Source organism: Ochotona princeps, chromosome 25 (assembly GCF_030435755.1).
Source record: "Ochotona princeps isolate mOchPri1 chromosome 25, mOchPri1.hap1, whole genome shotgun sequence".
Lineage (NCBI taxonomy): Eukaryota > Metazoa > Chordata > Mammalia > Lagomorpha > Ochotonidae > Ochotona > Ochotona princeps.
Window position 1 is genome coordinate 6,422,404 of NC_080856.1, and position 10,087 is coordinate 6,432,490.

A 10,087-nucleotide genomic window follows, 5' to 3' on the forward strand; every position below is an offset into this window, starting at 1 on the left:
GTTTGGAATAACAACTTTTGTTGTTCACAAAAATTACCAGCTACAGTTTGTAGGCATGGCTCCAATTACCACAACTATAGCAGTGTAAGCCTGTGGCATCCTGGATGTTGGTCATAGGGCTTGGATGGCCAGCGTCCTGTAGGAGAAGAACTCTGTTTCAATCCATCTCTTTGCAATGAGCTGGAAGCAGCTTGCCTTGCCTCAGTGCCTGCCCTCTTGGGAGAAGCTACAGCAGAATGAGTTCTGCACTGAGGGAGATGAGCGTGGGATGCAGATTCCTAAGGAAAGCGAAGGGCTAAAACAGAAATTCTGCAATTGGTCCTCTTTGGTGGGCCAGTGAACCAGATCATGCCTTGAATGACCTCTTTCATTGAATCGAGGATTATTTAGCAACATATCCTTAAATAAACTGGTAACTGGAAAAGTCTTTGAAAGCAATAATTTAATGTTTATGTCACATAATGTTTATGTCACATAATGTTTATGTCACATTATGTCACATATGTATATTCATCCAAAGATTAAAATAGGCTAGCTTTAGTTTAAATACAATGTATGCATTCCAATAACAAAACAAGGTGCGTGAATTTGGACTCCTGGATGTGGTCTCTAGCCAACATGGTGAAAACTAAAGTAATATGTTTTTGGTTCTGTTTATGTTAAGTGACATACAAAATGTCTCCTAATAGTTCAGTGGAATTCACAGGAGAGAGAAAATGTCCTGAGTTTTGTCTTTTTCTTAAGTGATGACTCTAGAGGCCACATGATTCCCTTTATACTCAATTATCTCACAAGTGGATTCTCTGATAACCTGCCACAATCAGGAGAAGTGATGCTATCAGTGAGCTGGAACATGGGGAAACCTGAGGGCAGCCATCAGCTGTCTTCATTTCTCTGCAGTCAGCTCCCTCATAGCCCTGATAACAATGACAGGAGAACTTCTCGGCCATCACCGTCAGGTCTGTATCAGATGCTTTGCCCTTCACAATAAATTCGTCATCCTCAGAGGCTTCTATGTGGAAACTTGCAGGGTTCAAGTGGAGATAATCAGGCGCTTTCCACATCTTCCTTATACACCTGCCGTTATTCCTGCAGAGGTGAAGGCTGCAAACTTCAGCAGCTCTTGTCACGTTGACTATGTAGCTCCCTAAATCAGAGCTCACGTACCGCTTCACTTTTGTACAATTTCCCTAGAATTGTAGAAACAAATGGGTTTCAGTGCTTTTCACAGTACTCATGCAATCAGTTTCTAGACCTACACAACAGCTGTTTGCAGTGGACTGAAACCTGATGGCCTGTTGCTGGTGAACTCAGACTCCCAGGCACTATAACACAAGGATCCCCATAGTAGGAAGGAAGGAGACAGGTAGAGTGGACAAAAGATGGAAAGTATGTTGCAGGCGGACTAAGAAGCTGAATTTACAAAAGGGCCCAAGTCAGCAGGTGAGACTGGCTTCCCCTGTCATACTCTTTTGTCCTCTGTCTGGCTCACAGATCAATGGGTGTGAAAGTTAAAGCAACAATTAGAATTTATACCAGACCTGCTACAGCAGACCACCTTTCAGGTAGAGGATGCCTTTCATGGTGGCGTTAGAATCTGAATCATATTCCACTGAGTTAGTGTTGAACATCAGTAAACCTGTGGGTTTTCTTGTCAATTCTGTTCATATTTTACTTGCTCTGTATCTTACACATCCATATACAATTCAAACACAGGCAAGCCAGCAAGAAGAGCTAGATCACTTCTCTCTGTGTTATTCCTATGACATGTTTAAATGGAGGCTGCTTGGAACTCTCCTCATGAGTCACCTGGGAATCGACTTTGTCTAATCCTCAGAGGTGCCATAGCCATAAACACGTTCATGAAGAATAATACCAACAGGAGCAAACTGAGCCTACAAGATTCTAAGAATAGTATCAGATCGTCATGGCCTTGTAACAAATATAATTGAATAAAATATATTGAGGATATCAGTGTCAAATCAAAATATGTGACACTGTGAAGATACAAAGTAATGACACAAGGAAACACAGAAGAGATTGTGATTAATGTGCACTGGGGAAAACTAAGAATATTTCTTGGAGGAAATAATATCTCAGCTGGGAGAAATGTGAAGAGATACATAAATCTTATTTTAAATGCTATTAATTTTCAGCTGATTTCTCTGTTGAGAAAAAAAGTAAATTCAATAGAAAGGTTTAAAAGTTACCATCTGTTACCACTCCTCAACCAAGAATAAAATGCATTTAATGCAGTGGTTGAGCGTATGGGTTTCAGGGTTGAACTAGCTGTGCTTAATACCAGCTCCGCTACTAACTAACTGTTCTGCTGGTTAGATCTCCACTGTTTTCTCATCTGTACATAAGGATTGCCACTATCTCGTTTGACCAGTAAGTGGGCAAATCCAAAAGAAAAACTCTTAGCCATGTAGAAAATATATTAAACAGATGCCAATGTTATGATGATTTTCAGAAAAAATAGTCATTGAGCCATTCTGTGTGTCAGGCATTTATTGAGACTTTTCTTCTAGAGCTGGATGACTGTGTGGTCCATGAGAGGTTTGTTAGAATGAGCTGTACAGGAAAACAAAGCAAGTACTCTAAAAAGCACATGAAATACACCTTCAACGTGCAGACTTACCTCTGATGAAGTGAAGTTCATGTCACCCCAGATAACAATGCCTGCAGCTCCCAAAGCAGCACTTTCTCCTATGGTACTGATCAGGTCTTGCTAAATTGAAGAGAACAGTCTTCATTACTAATTTGACTAGAGAATAACCCACCAGGGATTGGGACTAGAGACGGTGATGTTCTATGGAGCAGAAGTAGGCTCCTGTATTCCACAGACTACCTCCACTCTCTTACGATAACACAAGTGCTCAATGAATCAATCTTACAAAATCACCCTCTATAATCATATGCCAATGTATATAAACATGCTTAAGGAAAAACACATTTTGTCATGCAAGGAATTTTGAAGGCAATTAGCCTACTTGTAAATAGTCATTAAAAGTATTTAACTGAATTTGACTAGGGACATCTACCCGGTTCAAAACACGTGTTATGACCCAGAAACAGTTCACATTTTTTTTCTTTCTCCAAATGCAATCCTTTTAGGCAGGATTTTGTGACATGCCTTTGTGGAACTTTGCCTCCTTAGGGACTCAGGATAATTTTGTGTTATTTCAGTTTCAAGGTCGGGTCAAAAACCAATGCTAAAAGCTAGCTGATTGGTCTAGGCAATCTGTTTAATTCCTGACCTTACTGGTGCTAAATTTCAGTGTGTCTCATTTTAATGGGCTTTATTTATGACTCATTTTTCTACTGTAAAGGCACTCAGGGCTTTTTTTTCCAATATGGTTAAAAATAGATGAGAAGATTTCAGGAGAAAACATTTTGGTTTTGTAATGGTATAAAAGATTTATTTACTTATCTGAAACGCATGGAGAGAAAGGGAGAGTGAGAGATTATCCTCTGGCACACTTCCCAAGAAACCACAATAGTCAGATCTGGACCAGTCCACAGCCAGGAGCCATGACTTCATCTGACTCTGCCATAGGGATGCTGGAGGGCCAAGCACCTGGACTAGCCTCCATCTGGATCTCCCATGGGGTACTGGAGGGCCAAGCACCTGGACTACCCTCCATCTGGATCTCCCATGGGGTGCAGGAGGGCCAAGCACCTGGACTACCCTTCACTGCTTTTCCCTAAGGTGCATTGGCAGGAAGCTAGGTCAGAAGTGCAACAGAGCTGGCCAAAGCACCCCCCAAAAAATGAAAACAGCCCTTGTGGTAACCTAGGTTTCTAAACTTGAAACTGATCTTTCCCCTAATCCTACCTCATAGTCCTGAAATTGTCCATTTTCTAATCAGACCAAAGAGCAAAAAGGAAAAAAAAAAAAAGCAAAATGTTTTAGCGATCTGTGCCACTAGGTATAATTTTGTGAGATTGTTTTGTTTTGTTTTTATAGCTCTTAAGTGTCCTTTCTCAGTGTATTATCTCCTGTTGTCTCTGCTGTGGGGCACCTCAACGCTGGGCGACACCCCTGGGATCTCTACTACCTGATCAGTGAATGATGAGGACATAAGTGACCATTGGAATAGAAAGGGCTCTTTCTAAAAAATAATAAAGTTTAAACATTTTAAAAGATATTGTATACGTTTTACAGCCTAGCTATCAGCTTGAGATCTTGCTGTCAAGTATGTTTCTCAATCTGTATTTATCCATCGCATCAATAAATATTAATGGTAAAAACTCAAAGAAGAACAAGAAATGGAGTAGCCAGGCCTTTACCTGGCGATCACGTGAGATGTGGGCACCTCAGATAGTAACTTCATCTTCTTCTATGTTGCAGTACCAGCCCCGTTCTATGACCTTCAAGGTTTATTGTTTTAGTATGTAGAAATTCATATGCATGGCTTGTGTTGTGGCACATGGATTAAGCCACCACCTGCAATGTAGGCATCCCATGACTGAATACCAGTTCAAGCTCCAGCTCCCCACAAATGCTCCTGGGAAGGCAGTAGATGTCCCGAGTACTTGCTGCCCAGGTGGGAGACCCAGATGCAGCTGGATTCTGGTCCTGTGGGACTTTGAGAAATGAACCAACATATGAAAGATAGGTAGATAGATAGATAGATAGATAGATAGATAGATAGATAGATCCCTCTTTTACTCCCCCTTTCTTTCTCCATGGTTTTGCCTTTCAAATAAATATCTTTTTAATTAACATGGCTGTGGACTATTTCAGTGAGAAATTAAGTGTTGAGTGCATACAGTTCATCTTCTATCTTATTGACTTACAGCATGTTTTCCCACTCTCTAGGATACCAAGCATTTGCTTTTTACTTCAAGAATGAATTTCATCAGTTACATGCTAGCAAGTATAATTGATTGGCAAAAAATAAAAGCAAAATCTTAAACTACATGGCAACTTGTATCAACGTTCTTCATCTGATATTTTTATAGTCTTTACAACTAAAGATTGTAAAATTCCAGCTTTTAAAGTCTCTTTTTTCTTCACCCCCATGGGAAATTTTCTGGTGATTTTCAAAAAAGGTAAGAGACTTTGAGCTAATTTTCCACTCAGTTCACATTCATTTCCATACCCGTAATCATAGTGACTGTCGAGCAGATCACAGGAAGAAGGCATTTGCTGAGATCCAAGTTTCAAATTTATTTTAAGATGTGAGAGAATTTTTACAAAATATTTATTTGAAATATCAGATGTACAGAGACTGAGAGACACACAGAGAGATCTTGCATCTATTGATTTACTCCCTGAACAGCAACAAGAGCTAGAGCTGAGCCCATGGGAAGCCAGGAGCCTCCTCCAGGTCTCGCATGGGGATGTGGGAGCCTAAGGACTTGTGCCATCCTCCACTGCTTTCCCAGGATGTAAGAAAGGGAATGGATGAAAAGTGGAGCAGTCAGGACACGAACCAGTAACCATATGGATGCTAGCACAGCAGGTGGAGAATTAGCTTGCTATGTTACCCTGCTGGCCCCAAATTAAAGGATTCTGAAAAGTATCAGTAATGTGATAAGCAGGAAAGGAAGAAAATCCATGCATCAACTGGGCTGCCAATTCTGCTGCTCTTTGTCCTCTGCCTCTCTCCACAGACACAAGAGGCTCTTCATTCCATGACATTGAAAACTTCCCTGGATAGAGACAAGAGCTCACATGCTGCAGGGGGCAGAACTCCTCAGCAGCCCTCCTGTGAATGAAGGCATTGTCAGTAGAGCGGGAAGTTCACACCACATTGGTGTTTCCTGTTTATAAACTAGTGATCTGTATGCAGTAAGTGTAGGAGTTACGGAAGTCTGCAGTGGCAGTTACAATTTCCAAGGAGGTATTAGTTTCTTTCCAATGTGTCCTTTCATGTCATTGTGAGAAGGCTCATCGGAAGTGATGTAAAATGAAAAGACTTCACATGTGGAAGGGCATGGAAGCAGTAGTAGACATTAATGTGAAGTTGTCGCTAACTTAGTTCACAGTCACTTTGCAAAAAACGGGGTGCTTCCTGAGTCCCAGAGCAGAACAACTAGGACACAACCAACCAGGGAAGTCACAGATGAGGTGCTTCTGAGAATGGACCCACCAAGAGCCACAAGAGTAACATCACGTGGAAGACAAAAGAAAGGAATGCAGAAACAGTGACCCTGGAGCCCCCAGGACCCAGATGGGTACAGAGCTGGTTGGCCGCTACACATTCATTGTGATTGGATTACAGTTTGAGAGAGGATTCCACTGCATCCTGCCTCTTTGAGTCCCAGACTCAACAAAGTAAACATCGGTGAGATGCCCACTGTGGGGCGCTGGAGTACCACGAATGTGGGGGCTATCAGAGGGAATATAGGTTCATTACAAAGATAATTATCTTTAAGTCTACAACCGTGGAAACTTTCAGTTATTTTTGCTTCAGCATAATATCAAGTTATGCCTACATTAATTTTATTATAGGTAGTGTAAGCAAACTTCGGTCTGCAATCTGGTATCCCTGTTGCTAAAAGCCTATACTATTGTAATAGTGTGGGGGAAAATGGTCAGGGGGCGGGTGGAAGGGGAAATTGCCAAGCCTATGGACTTGTATTATGAAAAATAAACATTTTATAAAAATGCAAAACTAAATAAAAGTTAAATTTAAAAATATTCAAAAATGTAAAAAAAACAGAAATTAGATATCCCTTGCTTCCATATTATGTTCACAGGTTAAGGTTGTGGCCTGAGATTCCATTCTCAGATATCCCATGTTCAAGTTTAAGGCCCTAACAGCTGTTACAAAAAATGCATACCACATGTATTTCTTACTACTTTGGATTTTCGTGTGCATTTTCTTATTTGACATTCATAATGCTTCTGTAAGGTAAGTGGGGTGATAATACGGAGCCATTTCAGACCGTAGGCACCGAGGTCCAGATTAGTTAGGGGATTTGTATTTGGTGGTCAATTTTTTCCCAGTCTTAACTGTATGTGAGCATTTGCTCTACAATACATGTAATTTTGGGAAAGTCAAGCATGAACACAGTCATCTTAGAGCTTGGTACGAATGAATGCGGTCATATTTCCATGGTGGAGAAGATACAGTGGCGGGTCCATTGATAGCATAAAACTTGAAATAGCTTGCTACTCAGAAGATGAAATGGGGACAGTGAGAGACCTAAACTGTTTTTTTTTCTTACCCCCAGGAAGAAAGCAGAAGTTTTTTCTGAAGCAAAAGTTACCAAAGAAAGATCTTCCAGGTTTACACCTCATGCAACCTGTAATCTAAGCTTATCTCCACGAAAGAACTTTGTTCCTGTTAGAGTTTCTTGCTTCTTCCAAAAAATATAAGCCTTATCACTAAAGGGATTTGCTGAGCAATATTGGAAGGAAGTCCCATATAAGAAGGTTGTGTTGCTTTTCAATTCCAGAGTTAAGATCGTTCTGTAAATATTTAGGTGTCCCTTTGAAGTCTTCCGGGCTGTACCAATTTCTTATTATGCTGCACTAGTTGCTTTAGCTAAAACTGATTTTTTCTGTGTAGTATCAATGTCAGTTAAGGATGGACTTTCTTCTCCCCCATGCCCATCTTGTGAGTGATTTCAGAGGTAAGATAATTGCCCTGCTTTTTGCATTGGCACCTTCCCCTCTGGTGAACACACTGCTCAGATACCTGCTAATCGGGTATACCCCACACCAAGGTGTTCGCCAAACTTCTTCCTTAGGAAATCTAACACTCAGAATGCCTTTGTATTTTAACACATGCTGGTAAGTGGAAAGTTGTAATCATAGGAAAAGATTAAATGACATTAAAACCTTGGTATCCAGGACTAACTGTATCAGCAATGTGAAGGCCTGGGTAGAAACCTCGAGTCTTCTCCGTGTACAAAGTTTACATGTTACTACTCAAATTCAAGGACCAAGGACCAAGAGATTTCCACTGAAGTGTTAATACTGGCAAAGGGCAAAGGGCAAAGGGCGAAGGGGGAGAAAATCTGGCTAAAAACTCACATAGTTTATTCTTTATTTTCTCCTATTTTAAAAGTTACCTCATGGGCAGCAGGCACACTTAAGCAAAAATAAATAGACAACTAAAACTTGTATGTGTAGGTTTTGACCTGGGCTACATACGGTTCACTTGTAATATCAGTATTAAGTTTAGAAATACACAAGTCTTAGTGATGTCCCATTAGTTTTCGTTAGAGGCAAGGGAAAGCAAGATGGCTGAATACATACTCTCACCTCTGCCTCATAATTTTAACATTCCCAGGAATTGAAGCCCAAGAACTCAGGCCCTCTGACAGAGGACGAGTCAGACTCAACTGCTAGACCAAGCACCCAACTGTATTATTATTATTTTTAAATTTTGCTTCCCATCAACCTTTTGAAGTTTCCTTGGGCAGTTGAGCAGTTTCATGTATGTGCAAACCGTTATAGTCACACCATGATATTCCCTTTTTCAAAACCAGGATTATGCATTTGAAAGAAAATATGGTTTCACTGGATATTTGAGTTGACACAGGAAAGTCGCTTTACTTCATTCCACTTCTACATATATGAGCAAACTACTCCATTTAAAAATATCCCCTTGGATTTTCTTCACTGTTCACAATAGCCTTCCACAAGGACCAACTGCACGGTTGTATAATTGAATAGCAGTTGTGGGTATTGCACTTCAACTCCTTCCAACTTTACTTTCTTCCTTAAAAGAACAACCATAAAACAATAAAAATTCACTTTGCATAAATGAAGAGTCTGCACAGATGACTCATTGAGGAAGAATCAAGCTTTTATCTGACAGACCTGGGAATTCTTTGAAGAGGCAAATGTAAAAAGAAATACCAAGACATAGGACAGAAATCTGCCACCAATGAGCAAAGAGTACCTTACCTGAGAAAGAAAAAACAAAGGTTCATCTCTGTACCCCAGCCTTGTGTAGACAAACACGGGCAGAGAGCACTCCTGGGACGTCATGGCAGAGACCCTCAAGGATTCACGCACCCGGAAGCGTGAGAAGCGTAGAACATTCTCACTGGCTCCAAGGGATTTCCTGACACCAATGGAAGGATACAAAGCAGCACTGCTATTCCAGAGCCAAGAGAGCTCATTGTTTCTCAAAACTTCCTCTTCTGGGCATGAGCCAGTATAGTTTGGAGCATAAATATTATAATTGTGGCAATCAGGATATAAATAGTAGCCCCAAAGGCCCTTTGGTCGGCTCTTAATTCCCAACTTGATGGTTTCTGTCATGAGAGCTTTTGCACTTGTTTCAAAAGTTGCTTTGGCTAAATATTCTATATCAGCAGCTGATACATTCTCTTGCATGTCAGAAATAAGCTTTCTTGACTTCTGTCTGTAGACATCTTTCATGTTCCAATTCCGGGCCCACTGTGGTCGCCAATATTCCCAGTCTATCACAGCAAGTCCGCCGAAGTCTTTGGCAGGGATGTAATAGTTGATGTCCTGCTGTGCTTTTTCCAGATGCACTTGCAAACTTATATTCTGAGGGAGGCCTCCATTAACAGGAATGCCCTCTGATGTATACCATGGATAATATCCCAATCTGTTCACATAAAATATAGTGACATTTTGTCCCCTGGCCTTGGCCAGTGGGCTTCCAATCACCTGAAACATTTTCAAATTTAGTTTCAAGTTGTATTTTATCAGACATTGATCAGTTGGAGCATTCCAAGCTGCAATAAAAGGTTTCCTTTGGTAAATTGGAAGCCGGGCAGGTTTTAGAGAAGAGATTGACTTCAGAATGAAAAGCATGAACAACCATGATGTGGGATGTATTGGCTGCACCATGCAAAGCTTTAGTTGTCCTTCAGATAATAGTTTCATCGTAAGAGAAAACTCCCGTTTTATCTTCTGTTGTACCGGAAGACCTGTGGAACAATTTGATTTTCCATTAGGTGTTATTTTGAGGAAAAAAAAAGATTTAGCTACTGAATGATATTATCATATATTTATATTTTGAAGTGCATTTCATTTAAATGTCTTAAATAGATCTTAGAGTAAATTGAGAAATACAGTAAGTGTAATAAATAAGCTTAAGTTTAGGGACAAAGAAATTCAATCTCGCACTCAGGGAACACCAGATCC

General features: G+C 40.5%; 1 protein-coding gene across 1 annotated transcript; it reads right to left on the reverse strand.

Moving 5' to 3' along the window:
- Window positions 1-696: 696 nt before the first annotated feature.
- Window positions 697-9,858, reverse strand: HYAL4 (hyaluronidase 4). The gene is made up of 3 exons (XM_004592554.2): window positions 8,873-9,858; window positions 2,642-2,731; window positions 697-1,190 (listed from the first exon to the last, which is right to left on the reverse strand). Exons 1-3 carry the CDS (start codon window positions 9,824-9,826, stop codon window positions 789-791), a joined length of 1,446 nt encoding a protein of 481 aa, XP_004592611.2. The 5' UTR covers window positions 9,827-9,858; the 3' UTR covers window positions 697-788.
- Between the last annotated feature and the right edge of the window lie 229 nt (window positions 9,859-10,087).